General features: G+C 59.5%; 1 protein-coding gene and 1 non-coding gene across 2 annotated transcripts; both read left to right on the top strand.

The window, feature by feature from the left end:
- Nucleotides 1–3,411: 3,411 nt before the first annotated feature.
- GBX1 (gastrulation brain homeobox 1) lies at nucleotides 3,412–18,589 on the top strand (the record flags this gene model as incomplete). Its single annotated transcript, XM_029078457.1, has 3 exons — nucleotides 3,412–3,469; nucleotides 3,569–4,033; nucleotides 18,018–18,589. Coding segments are annotated over 3 exons (1,095 nt in total), but the record flags the coding sequence as incomplete, so codon positions are not given.
- Nucleotides 10,182–10,319, top strand: LOC114816315. Its single transcript, XR_003764078.1, has one exon. It is a non-coding gene; the product is annotated as a small nucleolar RNA SNORA7 (small nucleolar RNA).
- Nucleotides 18,590–19,107: the final 518 nt, after the last annotated feature.

Genomic DNA, 19,107 nt, shown 5'->3' with positions numbered 1-19,107 from the left:
GTATTTGTGAAGTACCTACTACGTGCCAAGCCCTGTTCTAAGCGCAGGGCACATACGAGCTGATCAGGTTGGACACAGCCCCCGTCCCGCATAGAGCTCACAGTCTTAGGTAGGAAGGAGTAGGAGTCACCACTCGAGACACAGAGAAGTAAAATGATTTGCTTATGGTCCCACAGCAGACAAGTGGTAGAGCCCGGTTGAGAACTGAGGTCCTCTGAGCCCCAGGATTGGGCTCCTTCCATTAGGCCACACTGCTTCTTGGTTCTCCCTCCTTCTCACCCCTGGGTCTGGGGGTGGAGGTTGTATCTCTCTCCCTCTCTCTCCCTCTTTACTCTTTCATCTAATCCAGAACAACCTGGGCTTTTCTCCCTCCTTTAGCTGCTCAGGTCTCTCCTGCTGAGTCCTTCCTTCGGCACCGGTGCTGTGCTCTCAGCTTTCGTCTCTTTACTTTTTATGGTATTCGTAAAGGGCTTACTTTGTGCCAGGCACCGGACTAAGCGCTGGGGTAGATAATAATAGTGATGGTTTTTTGCTTACTACGTGCCAGGCACCGTACTAAGCTCTGGGGTAGGTAATAATAGTGGATGGTTTGGCTCAGTGGAAAGAGCCCGGGCTTGGGAGTCAGAGGTCATGGGTTCGAATCCCGACTCTGCCACTTGGCAGCTGTGTGACTGTGGGCAAGTCACTTAACTTCTCTGTGCCTCAGTTACCTCATCTGATTAACTGTGAGCCTCACGTGATGATCCTGTATCTACCCCAGCGCTCGGAACGGTGCTCTGCACATAGTAAGCGCTTAACAAATACCAATATTATTACGAATCACTTACTGTGTGCCAGGCACTGTACTATGTGCCGGGGTGGATGGTAATAATCATGAGAAGCAGCGTGGCTCAGTGGAAAGAGCCTGGGCTTTGGAGTCACAGGTCGTGGGTTCTAATCCCGGCTCTGCCACTGGTCAGCTGTGTGACTGTGGGTGAGTCACTTAACTTCTCGGTGCCTCATTTACCTCATCTGTAAAATGGGGATTAACTGTGAGCCTCACGTGGGATGACCTGATGACCCTGTATCTCCCCCAGCGCTTAGAACAGTGCTCTGCACATAGTGAGCGCTTCACAAATACCAACATTATTATTATGATGGTTTTTCTTAAGCACTTACTAAGCGCTGTACTAAGCGCCGGGGCGGCTGGGAGCAAATCGAATTGGACGCAGCCCCCGTCCCATGGGACACTTCCAGTCTCAATTCCCGTTTTCCGGATGAGGTACCCGAGGCCCGGAGAAGCGAAGCGACCCGCCCGAGGTCACCCAGCCGACAAGTGGCAGAGCCGGGATTTTCATTCATTCGGCCATTCGGTCGTCGTTTTCGAGCGCTTACTGTGTGCCGAGCACTGTACTGACCGTTTGGAAGGTAGAATTCGGGATACAAGGTAAGTCTCGGATCCCTTCTCCAGCCTGGGCCAGGGACGTCGGCCCCCCGGCCCGGCGGGGGAGAAGGGGGAGAGGGTCGGTTGCCCCTAGGAGCCAGGACGCCCCCGGCCCGCTCAGGCTTGAGTCTTTCTCTCCCGTTAGAGCGGGGCCGCCGTGGCCACCGTGGCCACCGTGGCCACCGGGCCAAGCGAGAGTCGGCAGGCGGGCGGGAGAAGGGGAAAGGGCGGCAGTCACCGTGTCTGAGGCTGAGAGCCGGGGGCGGGGGGCGGGCCGGGGGCTGAGGTGTGTGTGTGGGGGGGGGAGGTGAGCGGAGTCATCTGCAATTAGCGGATAATTAGTGCCGCTGACCCTCGGGGCTCATCAGCGCGCGCGCCGGGCCGGCCCCCCGGCAATCAGGCGGGGGCAGGTCGAGAGTGTCAAGGCCGGGAATGAATAGGGCTCATCAGCCGCCGGAGCCCGGGACCCAATCAGGGAAATTAATAGCGGAACAGGGAGGGAAAGACCGAGACAAGCACGCACACACACACACACACACACACACAGGCCGACGCAGAGACACTGAGGGGAGAGAGCGAGAGATGGAGGGAGACGGCCGCGGAGAGACACACAGAGACAGAGAGGAGCCGGAAGGCCCAAGCCACAGGGGTGGAGGAGGCAGCTGGGCGGGGAGACGTTTAGCACATCGTGAGCGCTCCCACCGTAGGCCCCGGACAAAGAGCGGATCAGGAGAAAGGAGAGGGGTGGGGGGAGAAAGTTGAGCGGGGCGGGGGGGCCGGGAGGAAGGGCCGAGCGCAGGGCGGGAGAAAGGGGAGAGGGGACGAGGAGGGAGGGGGCAGGCGGACGGGTAACATCCAACAGACGGAGCGGAGGTCCAAGGCGGGAGGATGTCAAAGGGAGAGGCGGGGAGAGGGGCTGGGCCGCCCTCCTTGGCCCAGGGGGCCCGCCGACCCCCGACCCCCGACCCCCGCCGCTGCGCCCGCAGAGCGGGCCCGGGAGACGAGGCCCAGAGTCACACACAGGCGCACACACACAGAGACAGAGACCCTCTGTGTGTGTGTGTGTGTGTGTGTGTGTGTGTGTGTGTGTGTGGGTGTCTGTGAGCTAGGGTCGGAGGGCGGGGCCGCGGGCCCGGCCAGAGGCGGCCGAGGAGCCGCCGTCCAGGAGCCGGTCCTTGGGCCCGCGCCTCCCCACCTCCCACCCCCGGGGCTCCCTTACAACGCTCTCTCCTCCTCCTCCTCCTCCTCCTCCTCCTCCTCCTCCTCCTCCCGTGTCCCGCTTTCCTCCCTCCCTCGTCCCTCGTCCCCCGCCTTGTCCCCGGGGGCGGGGGTCCAGGCCGGGGGTCCAGGCCGGCGGGGGGGATGGGGAGAGGGCCGGGGAGGGGCCCGGGGAGGGGGGAGGGGGATGGGGAGGGGCGGGGGGCGTCCCGGCAGCAGCTGCCGCCGCCGCCGCAAAGTTTCACAAAGCGGCGGTGTCCGGACTCATCAATCTCCATTAATAATAGTCGGTTGGGCGTCGGGGGGCGCGGAGGGGCGGGGGTCCCGGGGTCCGGGGCGGGTCCCGGGCGGGGCGGGGCGGGGCGGGGCCGGGGCGGGTCCCGGGCGGGTGCGGGGCGGTGGGAACGGGCGGTGCGGCGGGAGCCCGGGGGAGCCGGGCGGGCGGGCGGGCGGGCGGAGGGAAGAAGTGAAGCGTAATTTGAGGAAGATGGATGAGTCCGGAGGGCGACACCCCCAGCCCGCCCCCTCCCTCCTTATGAGAGCGGCCGGCGGCGCCGCCGGAGACACACCGCGCGCGGCGCCCTCCCCGCCCGCACCCCCGGACCCCCGCGCCGGACCCCCGCACCGCACCGGACCGGACCGGGCCGGACCGGGCCGGACCGGGGGGCGACATGCACAGACCCGCCGCCTCCGCCGCCACCGGGACCGGCTCCGGGCCCGGCTCCCCCAGCCCCGGGAGCGGGAGCGGGAGCGGGAGCGGGAGCGGGAGCGGACCCCCCGGCGGGGGCGGGCAGGGAGGCGCCTTCTCCATCGACGCCCTGATCGGTCCCGGTGGCGGTCCCCCTCCTCCTCCTCCTCCTCCTCCTCCTCCTCCGCCTCCGCCGCCTCCGCCTCCTCCTCCGGCGGGTCCTCCGGGTCCCCCCGCGGCCCCGCCGCGGCGGCCGGGCCCCGTGCTGTACGCCGGCTACCCCATGTTCCTGCCTTACCGGCCCCTGGTGCTGCCGCAGCCGCTGGCCCCCGGGCCGCTGCCCGCCGCCCTGCCGCCCCTGGCCCCGGGCCTGGCCTCCTTCGCCGGCCGCCTGGCCAACACGTTCTGCGCCGGCCTGGCCCAGCCGGTGCCCCCCATGGTGGCGCTGACCACGGCGCTGCCCGCCTTCCCCGACGCCCCGCAACCCTTCTACGGGAGCCCGGACCTCGCCGCCGCCGCCGCCGCCGCCGCCGCTGCCGCCGCCGCCGCCCGGGGCCACCCCCAGCCCCCGCCCCTGCGGACCCAGCACCCGCCGCAGCCCCGGGACAAACTGGCCGAGCCCCCGCACCCGCCACCCCCGCACCCGCCGGACCCGCACCCGCCGCCGCCGCCGCACTTGGCCGACACTTTCCCAAGTCTGACGGGTAAGGGCTGCGGGGCAGCGCGCCGAGCGGGACCCCCGGGACCCCCCGGGACCCCCGGGAACCCCGGGCGGGCTGCTTGCCCCCATCCCCTTCCCCCGCCGCTCGCCGTCCGGTCCTTCCCGCCCGCACGCCGGGGGTCCGCACGCCGGGGGTCCGCACGCCGGGGGTCCGCACGCCGGGGGCCTTTGCCGACTTCGCCCCCGCCCACCGGCCCGCCAACGGGACCCCTGCCCGCCCGCCCCGGGACAGCGGGGGCCGGGCACCCGGGGGGCACCCGGTGGGCACCCGGGGGGCACCGAGGGCGGAGGGACGAGGGGGCTCTAAGTCTACCCCCGCTCCCGCCAAGAGCGAGACGGAGCGCGGAGCGGAGCCTGACTGCCAGGGAGCGAGGCCCGGGGACCCGGTGCCCCCTCGGTGCCCGCTCGGTGCCCGCTCGGTGCCCCCTCGGTGCCCCCTCGGTGTCCCGGAGAGCTGAGCGAGGCCCGGCCCCGGAGGGAGCGTTCGGCCAGACCAGGAACCGGCGCGGGGTGAGAGGGAGCGCTAGAGGGACTCGGGGCGAGGTGACAGGGAGCGCTAAGCCACATTCCAAGCGCTTCGCACAGTGCTCTGCACACAGTAAGCGCTCAGTAAATACGATCGAATGAATGAATGAATGAATGAACACGAGGGGCCGGGGCCAGGGGGCAAGGGACAGAGAGCGCTCTGCGGGACTGCTGGGGGCAGGGGAACCTGTCTCTGGGGCTGTCGGCTGGCACTCACTCTCCCCAGCGCTTAGGGCGGTGCTCTGCACGCGGTAAGCGCTCAATAAATACGACTGATTGACTGAGTGACTCCGGCTCCCGGAGCCCAGACGAGCGGAGGGGCGGGAGAGGGACCTCCTGGACCCCAGGCCCTGAAAACCTGCGGGGGGCATCTGCGGGGGGCACCTACCCTTCATTCAGTGACCTTGGAGGCGAACCACGCCACCTTATCTCACCAAAACCCCTGCCTCCGAGCAGGTAACGATAAGGGGAGTATTTGCAATAATAATAACGGTATTTGTTAAGCGCTTACCACGTGCCAAGCACTGTTCTAAGCGCTGGGGTAGAGGCAAGGTGGTCAGGTCGTCCCGCCTGGGGCCTCACGGACTTCATCCCCCTTTTACAGACGAGGTCACACTGAGGCACAGAGAAGGGAAGTGGTTCGCCCAACGTCACAGCAGACGAATGGCGGAGGCAGGATTAGAACCCACGTCCTCCGCGACTCCCAAACCCCTGCCGCTAGGCCGTTGTAGAGTACTTACTAGGTGCCAAGCACTGTGCTGAGAAGAGATGATTAGTTACAGAATGATTTGTTCAGCCACAACCTCCATCCCATCACCGGGCTCACCCCCCCAGACCGTAAGCTCATGGTGGGCAGGGAAGGTGTCTGTTTATCCCCATGTGGTACTCCCCCGGGCGTTTAGTACAGTGTTCCGCGCTCAATAAATACGACTGAATGAACTAGGGGCGGGACGAGAGACAGCTCTAAGAGAAACTGGGGGCGAGAGAAAGAAGGAGGGAGCGCTAAGCGAGGGACGGGACGGGACGAGAGGGGGAGCGCTAAGCGAGACAGGAGGAGGGAGAGAGGGAGCGCTAAGCGAGGGACGGGAAGGGAGAGAGCGCTAAGCGAGACGCGGGAGGGCGACAAGGAGCGCTAAGCGAAGGTGGGGAGGGACGAGAAGGGAGCGCTAAGCGAAATCGGGGGCGGGCAAGAGGGAGCGCTAAGCGAGGGACGGGACGAGAGAGAGAGAGCGCTAAGCGAGACCGGGGGAGCGCAAGAGGGAGCGCTAAGCGAGGGATGGGAAGAGACAGCGCTAAACGAGACGCGGGAGGGCGAGAGGGAGCGCTAAGCGAAGGGGGGGAGGGACGAGAAGGGAGCGCTAAGCGAGAGCGGGGAGGGCGAGAGGGAGCGCTAAGCGAAGGGCGGGACGAGAGAGGGAGCGCTAAGCGAGGCAATGGGCGGGAAGGACCGGAGGGCGCAGGGAGCTGAGGATCTGGATCCGATTTGGGAACAATCGGCGAGGGCGGGTCAGCCCAGGGTCAGAGAGGGGGGTGGGGGGTGGGGAGTGAAGCGGGGGAGGACCCGCCCCCGCCCCAATCAATCAATGGATTGATTGAGCGAGAGCTGCTGGCGTGCAGAGCCCTGTAGGTCCCGGGCGCGGGCGGGGGAATTTCCCGGGAGGGAAATAAATGGGCCAAGCGAGGGACGGGGAGAGGGGATGGTGAGAAGACAGGTCGGGGCAAGAGGAGGAAAGGCAAGGGCGAGAGCCGCGCTCCTGGACATACGGTGCTCCCGGTGAGCAGGTCGCTGTCCGGCTGCTGACCGGGGTCTGCCCTGGAACCAGGAGGGGGAAAAATGGCTTATTTTGGAAAGGATGGGGTGTGTCTCCCTGTGTCTGTGTGTCACACACAGACAGGGCACACGCTGAAGAGACGGTGGGGAGTCTTAGTGAGAATCCTGGGGAGAAAGATTTTGGCCAGGACCTGTATTCGTTCATTCAATCGATCGTATTGACTGAGCGTTTCCTGTGTGCAGAGCACTGGACTAAGCGCTTGGAAAGTACACTTCGGCAATAGAGACGATTCCCTACTCGACAACGGGCTCACAGTCTAGAAATATGTGTCTGTGTGGATGGGTGTGGGGGTGTGAGGGAGGGAGATCTGCGCCTAGAGTGAAGACTGGGTGAGGGGAGTCCGTTCTGGGTAGGAAGAAGAGAACTCTCTGCTTGATGTAATGGGGAGAATAGAAAAGAAAAACACTGGAAAAAGCAGTTCAATCCTCAGATCCACCCTTTATTCACCCTTCCCTCGGCCCCACGGCACTTACCTACCTAGCCGTAATTTATTTATTTATTTATAGTACTGTCTGCCTCCTCCTTTAGGCTGTAAGCTCCTTGTGGGCTCTGTGCACAGTAAGTGCTTAATGATTGCGACTGATTGATTGAATCCTGGGATGGGGGGGTGGCAGGGAAGGAGGAAGGGAGAGAGAGCACAGTTAGAAGAGGGTTGGGAAAGAGAATGAGCTCCATATTGGGTTTTATGGAAGCCACTGAGAGAACTGTGACTCGCATAGTACCATCCCAGGCTCTCCGTCCTGAGCTAGTCCTGGGGGTTATCAATGGCATTTATTGAGAGCTTTCTGTGGGCAGAGCCTGCACGAGGCACTTGGGAGAGTACGCTACGGCAGCCGGTACACATGCTCCCTGCCCACGAGAAGGAGCAGCATGGCCTAGTGGAAAGAGCACGGGCCCGGGAGTCGAAAGGACCCGGGTTTTAATCCCGGCTCCTCCATCTTTCTGCTGCGTGACTTGGACGCATCCCTGAATTTCTCTGTGCCTCAGTTCTCTCGTTTGAAAAATAAGGATTAAAACTGTGAGCTTCATGGGACACATGGACTATATCCACCCTGATTATCATGAATTCACCCCAGCATTTAGTGCGGTGCCTGGCGTATTCTAAGCCTTAACAAATGCCATTAAAAAACCAAAAAACACAAACACGAGTTTACAGTCTAAAAGTGTTATGGGATGTAAAACAAAGTTCCAGTCAGGGCTTCCATGCATTCGGTCGCATTTACTGAGTGCTTTATTGCATACTACAGTGCCAGAGAGCACTGTACTTAGCGCTTAGGAGAGCACAATACTACGATAAACCAACACATTCCTTGCCCACAACAAGCTTATAGTCTAGACCGTATAGTCTACGGTGTAGAACTTATAGTCTCTCTTTCTCTCTCTCATCACCCCAACCCTGTTGCACACCTTCCCCCACCATCGTACCTTGAGTCGTATAATCGGTTTATTATTTTGATCCGTTGGACAGTTCCTCCAGGGAAACTGGCTCTCCAGCTTAAATGGGGCTGTGTGGGGAGAAGAGAACTGGTCACACTCCTTAAGTTTCATGGCTTGTTTTCCACGAGGATTCTCTAAAGTCGAATATGCTGAACTTTGAGGGTTTCATCTGCAGGGTTTCTCTATCTGCGAGTTTCCCGAAAGGGGAAGAAAGTTCTGAGACCTCGGCTGTGGTTCTGATAATGATCGGGAGAAGGAATTAAAAGCTCGTTATTAAAATCCGTGACACGAAAGACCGAGAGTGAGGGATGGACGCTGGGAGAGGGTTTAAAGAGTGGAAACGATCTATTTCCATTCATTCACTCATTCATTCAACTGCACTTATTGAGCGCTTACTGTGTACACAGCACTGTACTAAGCGCTTGGGAGAGTACGATACAACAATACACAGACACATTCCCTGCCCACAACAAGCTTACAGTCTGGGGGTGGGGGCAGGGGGGCAGACATCAATACAAATAAATAAATGACAGGTATGTACATAAGTGCTGTGGGGCTGGGAGAGGGGGAAGAACAAAGGGAGCATGTCAGGGTGATGCAGAAGAGAGTGAGAGAAGAGGAAAGGGGCTGCTTAGTCTGGGAAGACCTCTTGGAAGAGCTGTGCCTTCAAAAAGTCTTTGAAGGGGCGTGGGGGGTGAGGGGGAGAGTGCAGCCGGGCCGCCAGCCACACGCGAGGAGCGGTGTGGCTTAGTAGCAATAAATAATAATGATGGCTCAGAGATTGAAAAACAAACAAACGCTGAACAGGGTACAAAGGGGAGATGGCAGAACTCAGAATTGGGCACGACAGGCCAGAAAAGGAGCTTCAAACTGGATGCTGAGGACAGTGAGGAATTGGGTCCATTTGGGGCACAATCAATCAATCAGTCCATCAGTGATATTTACATCTCACGATGGGAAAGGGATGTAGCTTCAGTCTGACTCCATAGGCCAGGGTGTGGTGAAAAGTCAGAAAGCCTCTCCTGGACAAGATGGGACACAGAGTTGAACAGAGGAAGGTTCTAGAGGAAGGTCAGAACCTTATTAGAGGAAGGTTCATGTTGGGCTTAGGGAGAAACAGAGGGAGATCTCTATTGAGAGAGTTGGGAAAATGAAAAGCCACTTGGATTTGTGTGTGATGGGACTAGGAGAGGGTTTGAGGGGAAGTAGAAAGAGCCTAGGTGCCCAGTTGCCCACTTTGAATGCAGAGACAAAGTGAGGACCGGGTATGTATGGAAGAAGCAAGTAGTTGTTAGTTTTTCACAGCTCACCTTCTGTTTCCAAGTCAGAGTGGAGCCTTCTCAGTTCTTAGATCCAGTCAGAGGCTGCTGATGGAGGCTTTTTTTAAAAAAGAAAAAAACAAGTGCTTATTGTGTGCCAAGCACTGTACTAAGCACTGGGGTAGATACAAGGGAAGGGGGTTGGACTCAGTCCCTGTCCCACATAGGGGTCACAGTCAATCCCCATTTTCCAGAAGAGGGGCCTGCAGCCCAGAGAAGTGAAGCGACTTGCCCAAGATCACACAGCAGACAAGTGGCGGAGCTGGGATTAGAACCCGGGTCCTTCTGACTTCCAGGCTCGGACTCTATCCACTAAAGCCGTGCCGCTTCTCATCTGGGTTGGTGCTCGTCTGGGCTGCCGGGGTGACACCAAGCAGCTACTTGTTTTTCTCGGAGCAACGAGCAAGAAGCACCTGCTCTGAGTCCGTTGGGGCTGCCCGGCGGGCAGAAGTGGAGGGCGCTCTGCTCCTCAAGCCTCTCTCCCCAATTCTTCCTCCTACCAGGATTTCCCAGGAGGAATTAGGAACCAAGACACACCAGAAGGATGTTCACAGTGGGCACATTAAGAGAGGTGGCGGAGTCCCTTCTGGGCCTGCTGGGAGAGAGAGCTTGGGGTTGGGAATGTCGGAAGAAAGGGGGTTCTTGGTCTTGGGCAAGATGGAAGCCGGGAGCTCCCCCTTTGGTGCGATGCGTGGCCTAGTGGATAGAGTCTGGGAGTCAGAAGGACCTGGGTTCTCAACCCGGCTCTGCCACTTGCCTGCTGTGTGACCTTGGGCAAGTCACTTCACTACTCTGGGCCTGTTACTTCATCTGTAAAATGGGGATGGGAACTGTGAGCGGGATGGGAACTGTGAGCCCAATGGGAGACAGGGACTGTGGCCAGCCCAATTTGCTTGTATCCACCCCAGCGCTAGTACAGTGCCTGACACATAATAACAAAACCAGCAACAACAACTATTATTCTTATTAATAATAATAATGATAATAATAATAAAAAATGTGGAGTGAGCTATACAGGGCCCTCTCAGGATCGCACCTGGAGAGTTTCTAGTACTCTACCAGTCTCGGCTTCGAGAGGAAGAGTCAAGCTAAGACATACCCATTCCATTCCTAGCTTGGGCAGTGGCTAGCGAGTGGCAGGCCATCTGCTACAAGTCAAAACTCACCTGTGCTGGGCAGCAACGGTCTGGGAGAGAGTCGAGGGCGGTGACTCAAGTTTACTGAGTGGAAGAAGGCAGTGGTAAACCGCGTCCATGTTTTTACCAAGAAAACACTATCAGAACAATCGCGGATGGAGAGTGGGGCATACTGGGAGAGATGCGTCCGGAGTCGCTCTGGGTCGGAGAAGACTTGACAGCATAAGACGAGGCAAGAGCTATAGAGGCTATGGGTGCAAATCTAGTGCAAGAGCCATGCAGATGGGAGAGGGATTAAGGGAAATGAAGGCTTAGTCAGGGAAGGCCTCTTGGAGGAGATGTGATTTTAATAAGTCTTTGAAAGTGGGGGAGAGTGACGGTCTGACGGATATGAAGGGGGAGGGAGTACCTGGACAGAGGCGGCGTGGGTGAGGGGTCGGAGGTGAGATAGATGTGATACACGGGCAGGCGGCCGGTGACGAGATGGTACAGCGCTTGGCACAGAGTAAGCGTTTAACAAGGACCATAATAATAAGAATAATGTTGGTATTTGTTAAGCGCTTACTATGTGCAGAGCACTGTTCCAAGAGCTGGGGTAGAAACAGGGTAATCAGGTTGCCCCACGTGAGGCTCATAGTCAGTCCCCATTTTACAGATGAGGTAACTGAGTCACAGAGAAGTGAAATGACTTGCCCACAGTCACACAGCTGCCAAGTGGCAGATCCGGGATTCGAACCCATGACCTCTGACTCCCAAACCCGTGATCTTTCCACTGAGCTATGCTGCTTCTCTATTTATTATGAAGTGTGCGTCCTAACAAGGGGACAAAGAGATGACATAATAAAACGTCTCTAGTATAATAATGTGGGTTCATTATGCTGACTTTCTTTGGGGTGTCACAAGCATGCTGCCTAAAGTCTCATGTCATGCTATGTCAGCTTAGCGTGTCTTTCTGACACTTCCGACACTCACAGCTCAACTCACCCTCTGAAAATCGCTTCACGCAGGCTCGAGGAGAATCTTGCCAGGATTCCAGGGAAGGGGGTGGGATTGGCGCTCGGGACTGGAGGGGTCTGAGGGTCTCCAGCCTCAGGGCTGTTGCTTGCGGGTGGGTGAAGAGGAAGAGGGCCAGGGGAAGCGGGAAGAGCCAAGATCAGAAAAGAGCAGACGGGCCTCCGGCTTCAAAAATGATAGGGTGCTTGCTGCTGGTGTTCTGCTTTCATCCATCTCTAACGGGACTTCAGGGATGCTGGGAAAACCTCTAGCTCGCTCCGTCTGGGTGTTTGGAAGGATGGACCTGGCGCGGTGTGATGTCAGAACTGGTTTTAGGAGTGGGCAAAGTGGGCCGGGGCCACCGTTTCTGCATCTCATCTCTCCCCGGGGAACGGCCGAGCTTCCGAGAGCAGAGACGGTGAGACGAGGGGGTCTCCCTGCCGCTCTCTTCTGCCCCTCAATCTGGGTGTTTGGTGACCTGGGCACACCTGCCTTTCTGGCTCCAATCGAAGGAGGGTGTGTTTGTGTGTGTGTGTGTGAGCATGTGTTCGTAAAACCAGAACTCTGCTCACACCAGAAGACGTACTCCTTAAAATGCACCCTGGCTAGATGGAGCCTGAGGAGGTTTGAATCACCCAATCCCTCAATAGTATCTCTTGAGCACCTACTGTGGACAGAGTACCCTACCAAGCACTTGGGAGAGGATAGTTTCTTTTTGGGTATTTTTTTATGGTGTTAACTATGTGCCAGGCACTGAACTAAACGCTGGGGTAACTAACTAACAAGCTAACTGGGTTGGACGCAGTCCCTCCCACGTGAGGCTCAGTCTTAATCACCACTTCACAGATGAGATACCTGAGACTAGGAGAAGTGAAGCGACTTGCCCGAGGTCACACAGCCGACGAGTGGCAGAGACGGGATCAGAACCCAGGTCCTCTGACTTCCAGGCCCAGGCTCTTTCCACTAGGCCAGTTGACCCAGTGACAAGGACGTTCAAAAAACCGAAGCACCTCCCAGCCTCAATCTGGGGACGTTCAAAAAACAGAAGCACCTCCTTCTCCCCTTCTCCCCCTGGCCCTGGCAGCAAATGCCAACCTGGGCACCGTCCATCTACCAGCTCCGATTAGATGGGCACGCTGTGGTGTGACACTGTGCATGATGTGCCTTAAAATTTACCTCACGTCGCTGCCGGACCGAGTGCCCTGGGAATCCCTGGACGAGACGGGAGACAGCGCCAAACGGGAGAGCGGGCACAAAGGGAGCTTGAACTCGGTTAGAGCCTTAGAGGCGGAGAGAGCCCTCTATATTTGGAAAAGATTACGAACTCTAAGAGATCGGGGGAGTCTCCGAATAGCAGCGATGGGACGAAGAATCTAGGCTGGGAATATAACGGAGAGGAAACAGCACCGGGTACCAGGGGAGCGAGCTCGGCAGTGGGAGTGCTTGGAGGACTCTGCGGGGATTCATGGGATTTGGAATTGGGCTGGAGGGGCGGGTGGGAATGATGGGAATAGAACTGTATTGGGAGTGATGGGGAGGATTGTATTTAGAAGCAATGAGGGGGAGAGAGCTGGGTATCAGGCGAGGCGGGGAAGGGTTTCTTTACCCAGCGTGAGGAAAGAGAGGAATCGGACCTGGGAGAAGCGAGGTAGGGGTCCGCCAGTCAGTTGTATTTATTGAGCGCTTACCGTGTGCAGAACCCCAAACTAAGCACTCAGCAGAGGACAATACAACAATAAGCAGACCCCATTCCCTGCCTCTGATGAGCTCAAAGTCTAGAGGTCACATGGTTAAAAGCAGTAGCCAAGATGGTCTGGGCAGGGACAGATCGGAAGGAGGGGCTTGGCGCCAGAAATCACGAAAAGGGCTCTGGACTGTTAGTAAAGGGAAGTGAGGGATCCTGACTGGAAGGGGCAGGGAGGAGAGAATTTTCGGCTGTCAGCCAAGAGAGCTCTCTATACTTGGGCGAGCTGTGAGAGACGGCGAAATGGTCATACGGTACTGAGGCTAATATCGATGGTGTTAAATGAGCGTTTACTGAGTGCAGGGCACTGTACTAAGCACTTGGGAGAGGACACTATAACAGAGTTGATAGACATGCTCCCTGCCCACAATGCGAGCTTACAGCCTAGAGGAGATGGATATTAAAATAAATATACTACGGATATGGACGTAAGTGCTGTGGGGCCGAGGGAGGGGGCGAATAAAGGGTGATGGAGAAGGGAGTGGGAGAGAGGAAATGAGGGCCTAGTTGGGGAAGGCCTCTTGGAGGAGATGTGCCTTCAATAAGGCTCTGAAGTCGGAGAGAGCGATCCTCTGTCATGTGGGTCAGAGCTGTGTCATCTAGGGGAGGCCCCGGGGAGCTTGAGGGCATCCTCGTTCTGGGCTGGGGGTCCCTGTAGCTGGGAATCCAAAGCGATTCTCTCCCCTCCCCCTCAGCGGTTTCCCATGAACACACGAGCCCGTCGTCCCGCCCGGCCACAGCTGTGGGATCTCCCCCCATAGTGCCGGACAGGCGGCCCTCTGTCCTTTGGTCAGAGAGTCCCCTCAACCCCCGCCGGGGATCCCTTGGCCCGGGGCCCTTTCCCAGGCCTGACTCGTTGTCGAGATGAGGCCCGGCCCATCTTACCCCTGCCCACGCGAGCGCAGTTGAGTCCGGCCAGCCGGGCGGGTGAGGACGGTGACCCGAATCCCCCGAGTGGGCCCCATGGGTGGCCTTGGATTCCATTTGTCACCTCACCAAGTGGCCAGCGGGCCCGGCCGCTGGACCTCTGGACCCTAGACTACAGACCTGGACCCCGGGGAAGCGGAGACCTGGACTTCGCCTGACCTTGGGCCAAGCTTCCGAGCAGCACCTGGCCCCTGAGGACCAGTTCACGGTGGAGACCCTCACTTGTCCTCATCCTGCCCCCGAGACTTACCTGCAAGACACTGGCTGGAGGCCGGAGGCTGCTGGATCGGGATGGGGGGAGGCGGTCAGCAGCGAGATCGTCCCCCAGTAAGAGGCCAACAGCAGGGCCTGACCAGTTCCTCTGATCCTTCAGGTGGCCGGCAGTTTCCACGGGGGCAGAAGTCACACAGGCGGTTGCAAGCGGAGTCTCTGTTCGATTGGGAGTGGAGCCAGTTCTGACCTGCGTCGGAGGGACCGGGATTAAGAATAGATACTTCTGCCGAGCCCCCCCCGGGGGCAGGTTGAGGGGTGGTGGCAAGTGGGCCCACCTGCTCCTGCTCCTTAGACCCTACGTCCTTAGCGACAGGGCTTACGACCAGGAGATCCTCGTTCCCACGTGAGGACCACAGAGCAGCCCGGGTCGATCCAGACTACAGAATTCCCTGCCCCTTTTCCTCAAGGCCCACAGGCTGGGCCCTGCGGGGAGCCGCATCCGGCCGGGAAACTCAGGACTCCGCTCGGAGGGCGCGTCGACCCGGGGCCCGCGAGGTTGGGGTGGACGGGAGGGGCCCACCAGGATGCTGAGACCGGGACGAGGGAAAACAGCATGGGGCTCCCCGCCTCCGCAAAATGAGGGGGAGGGGAAGGAAGTGCGGAGTGTGCAGGGGCCAAGTGCGGTTGAAGAGAGGTTGAAGGGGGTGTGATGGAGAGCCAGGGAGGAAACTGGAGAGGGGCTTATTGAAGTCAAGATTGTTTTGGCACCGGCACTAGGAGTAGAGAGGAGGTTAGAACTGTAATAAGATACTCTAGTGTGGGACAAATGACAGGCACCTCTTCCCCCTCTCTGCTCCTTATCCGAAGTATGCAAATATAGGTTTAAGCAAATCACTGGTGCATTGAAAGCTTCTAACTCTCTGACCCTCTCTCCCCTCTGACCTTCCCCTTCTTTCTGCCGTCTCCTCTTGTCTACCGCCGGCTCGTCCTCCCTACTTTACTGTCCTCCGCCGTCTTTCTTTTCTTTCCCCATTTCTCTTCCCGCTCCACTTCCCGTGTCCAGAATGCGTGGCCCGCTAGGAACAGTAGGTCCTATAGGGACACTAAGGAAGTACCCCTCACCCACGCTTCGGAGCCAAAACAGGCACCCATGGAGGACTGTGGAATCGCTTGACCTCCCTCCCTGTGGCTCCCTGGCCTTCTCTGGCCTGGATTGGAAGCTCGTAGTGGGCAGGGAATGTGTTTATTGTTATATTGTCTTCTCCCAAGCGCTTAGTACAGAAGGGCACCCGGGGTGCGCAGGGATGGAAAGCAGAGCAGAGGTAAATGGGAGGAGGCTCAGGCTGGGGGGCTGGGAGAGACGGGGAAGGGATGGATACAGGGAGGAGAGCAGGTCTGGACGGAAGAGCAAGCAGCGGAAGAGGCAGGGACTGGAACGCTTAAGACGGGGCCCAGGAGAGGAAGAAGAGTCGAGTCGGGCGTAGCAGGTGGGGTCAAAGCTGGGGGACCATCCTCTGTGGCCAGTGAGCGGGCAACAGTGTGGTCTAATGGAAAGAGCACGGTCCTGGAAGTCAGAAGGACCTGGGTTCTAATCCCGGTCCTGCCACGTGTCTGCTGCGTGATCTTGGGCAAGTCACTTCCCTTCTCCACGCCTCAGTTATCTCACCTGTAAAACGGGGATCGAATCCTCCGACGGAGACTGTGAGGCCCAGGTGGGGCAGGGACTGGGTCCAACCTGTTTATCTTGTATCCACCCCAGCGCTCAGTACACAGCCTCGCACATAGTAAAGCGCTTAACAGATACCATAAAAAAAACAGAAGCGGGCCACTGGGTGCAGGAGCCCTGGCTGTGACTAGGTTGGTGTGGGGGCAGAGGGAGGAGGGGCCCAAGGTGGAGATTGGAGAGGCCGAGGCTGGAAGAGGAGGGGGGCTAGCCCAGCTGGGGAGACCACATCTGGCGGTGGGCTCTGAGTGTTAGCAGGTCCCAGGGCTTGTGGCGAAGGCAGGGAAGGCAGCTGACTGTGAGCCCCATGTGGGTCATGGACTGTGTCCAATCTGATTACTTTGTATCCATCCCAGCGCTCAGTACAGTGCCTCGCACATAATAAGCACTTAACCAATACCATTAAAAAAAGGTGTGCACACAGTGATGCCGGGAAAGGCAGCAGGGACGTGACTTGTTGGGACTAGAAGCTCTAAGATGGCTCAGGTGCGATTTTGGGGTTCAAGGAGCTGTGCTAGAGGGTGGAAAAGGGGGAGGGTCAAGGATGTCCCAGGCTTGGTTTTTTTGCTTACCAAACCCCGACCTGATGTAGAGGTGATCAAGTGGCTCATTTGCCACTCTGGTAAATGGTGCTAGGGGCGAGAAGACCGAAGCTCATGGCGAAAATGAAGGTTTGGGATTTCGAACCGTTGGGTGTCCTGGTACCCCTGGTCCGGAGGTCAATCTGGAAATCCACGTACGCCCCTTTCCTTTCTGTTCCCTCCCCCTCGTAAAGCCCAAGTCCTCCTCGGCCTCGGTCCTTCCCCCTGTTCCTCAACCCTCTCGCTCTCTCCATCCACCCCCAGCTCCTCCCACCACCTGCCAGTCTCGGGGCAGGTCTCTCTGCTGGGTTTGACCTACTTGACCGGCAGGAAGTCGGGGGGAAGGAAGGGCTGGGAAAAGGGGTGATATCAAAGGGAGTGGGAGCCTTTCCCCCAAGGAGAGAGGACAGGTTTGGGGTGCTGGGTGAGGGGGAGGGGGCACAGAAGTTGGCAGGAGGGAGGCCTGGAAGCCTGACCCAGAGGAGGAAGGGGCCTGGGCCCGGTTGCCCCAATCTCGAAGGAGAGGGGAGCTGTTGACTATTTGAGGCCTCCCTCTAGCCTGGTTTCTGCTAGCGGCGTGGCCTAGTAGATAGAGCACAGGCCCGGGAGTCAGAAGGACCTGCGTTCTAATCCTGGCTCTGCCACCTGTCTGCTGTGTGACCTTGGGCAAGCCACGTTAATCTCTCTGTGCCTCAGATACCTCATCTGTAAAATGGGCAATAAAGATTGTGAGCCCCATGTGGGACAGGGACCATGTCTAACCTGTATCTGCCCCAGTGCTTCGTGCAGTGCCCGGCCCATAGTAAGTGCTTAATATACCACTGGGGGAAAAAAAAAGGATTCTGTCCTCAGTCCAGCCTGGTAAGGGAGGGAGCAGGGGGCTGGAGGTCACTGACCCAGGATGAGAGGAGGGGCGGGAAGGCAGGCGGTCAGACGGGAGCGGGCAGACAACTCCTCCTCTTCCTCCCGGGAAGAGGTGCGGACTGTGGATCGGTTCCTTAGTCCCTCCGAGAGGCCTCCAAAATGGAGGACTTCCCCCCGGCCCTCCTCCTTGGGACTTCCACGACAGGGTCGGGATGGGGAACTCTGGGCCGGGGCAGGTGCCAGCAGAGAGGTAGATGGGAGGGTGGGCCGGGATGGGGAAAGCAGCCCCACGGTGAGAAGGGTTCTTTCTGAACTCCCCCTTCTTGCCTCCCCCTCCCCGCTACGGTGAAGTCTGTGCTGGTTAACGCCTTGCTCCTCATTTCTCTCTGTCCTCTCCCCCCGGCTCCTGCCCCGGCCCCTCTCGCTCCATCCCAACGTCCACCCCATCCCACCGTGCTCATCTCCCGGCCTGGTCTGACTCCCCTTTCTTACTGCCTGTCGATCATCTGTCAATCTCCCTCTCCAATCTTTGCCTCCTCCCCCCGCGTTTCTCTGGGCCTCCCATCCTCCCCACCTATCCATCTCTCATCACCCCCTTCTCTGTCCCATCCGACTTCCCTGTCCCGCAAAACCGGCGTGCCGCCGCCCCCACCCCAACCCCCCACCCCCGCAGCCGAGGGGAAGGCGTACAGCTCGGACGAGGAGAAGCCTGAGGGACCGGCGGGGGAGCCGGCGGGCAGCGAGCCGGAGGAAGAGGGCTCGGGCGGCGACAGCGACGACGGCGAGGACGACGACGACGGTTTCCGGGAGAGCGCGGCGGTCGTGGGACCCACCGGGGCCCCGCTGGGGCCCAAGGTGAAGCTGAAGGGCGGCCCGGGGGGCGTCGGCGAGGGGGGCCCGGGGCCGGCCGGGGCCGCGGCGCCCGGGGGCAAGAGCCGGCGCCGGCGCACGGCCTTCACCAGCGAGCAGCTGCTGGAGCTGGAGAAGGAGTTCCACTGCAAGAAGTACCTGAGCCTGACCGAGCGGTCGCAGATCGCCCACGCCCTGAAGCTCAGCGAGGTGCAGGTCAAGATCTGGTTCCAGAACCGCCGCGCCAAGTGGAAGCGCATCAAGGCCGGCAACGTGAGCAGCCGCTCCGGGGAGCCCGTCCGGAACCCCAAGATCGTCGTGCCCATCCCCGTGCACGTGAACAGGTTCGCTGTGCGGAGCCAGCACCAGCAGCTGGAGCAGGGGGCCCGACCCTGAGGGCCCGGGGCGGGCACCCGGACGGATGGACCGGGCAGCCGGAGGGGTAGTCAGGCTTGTCGCCGCTTGGCTCGGGGGAGCCCGCGCCCGTCCCCGCTCGCCTCCGGGGAGCACCGCGCCCACCTTGGAGCTGGCTGGCGGGAGGACACCCAGAGATGGCGGCGGGCTGGGTGGGGGGAGGTCCTGATCACCCGGTCCCCACCCCCACCGCCCAGGGGTTGGGGGCCAAGGAAAGGCGGGGCCCGGGAACCAGGACGACTGAGGAACGGCCGAGGACCCAAGGGGTGCGAGGAAAGAGGTGTCTGGGGACCAAAGAGGATGGGAACGACTGGTCCAGGCCCAGTTCCGGACTGGGGAGGGGGGAGCTCCCTCCCGCCCTGCTCCCCGTCCACGGCGGTACCCCAGCTCCCTATTTATTTGGTGTAAAGTCTGTACATACGGAGCTCTGTGTGTGTGCGTGAGTGCGCGTGTGCGAGGTTCTGTCCACACCCCACGGGGAGGGACGGGGGAGGCCCGGA

Source organism: Ornithorhynchus anatinus, chromosome 13 (genome assembly GCF_004115215.2).
Source record: "Ornithorhynchus anatinus isolate Pmale09 chromosome 13, mOrnAna1.pri.v4, whole genome shotgun sequence".
In the NCBI taxonomy this organism is placed as follows: Eukaryota; Metazoa; Chordata; class Mammalia; order Monotremata; family Ornithorhynchidae; genus Ornithorhynchus; species Ornithorhynchus anatinus.
The sequence above is the reverse complement of the archived record's forward strand: the minus strand, read 5'-3'. Positions and strand labels throughout refer to the sequence as shown.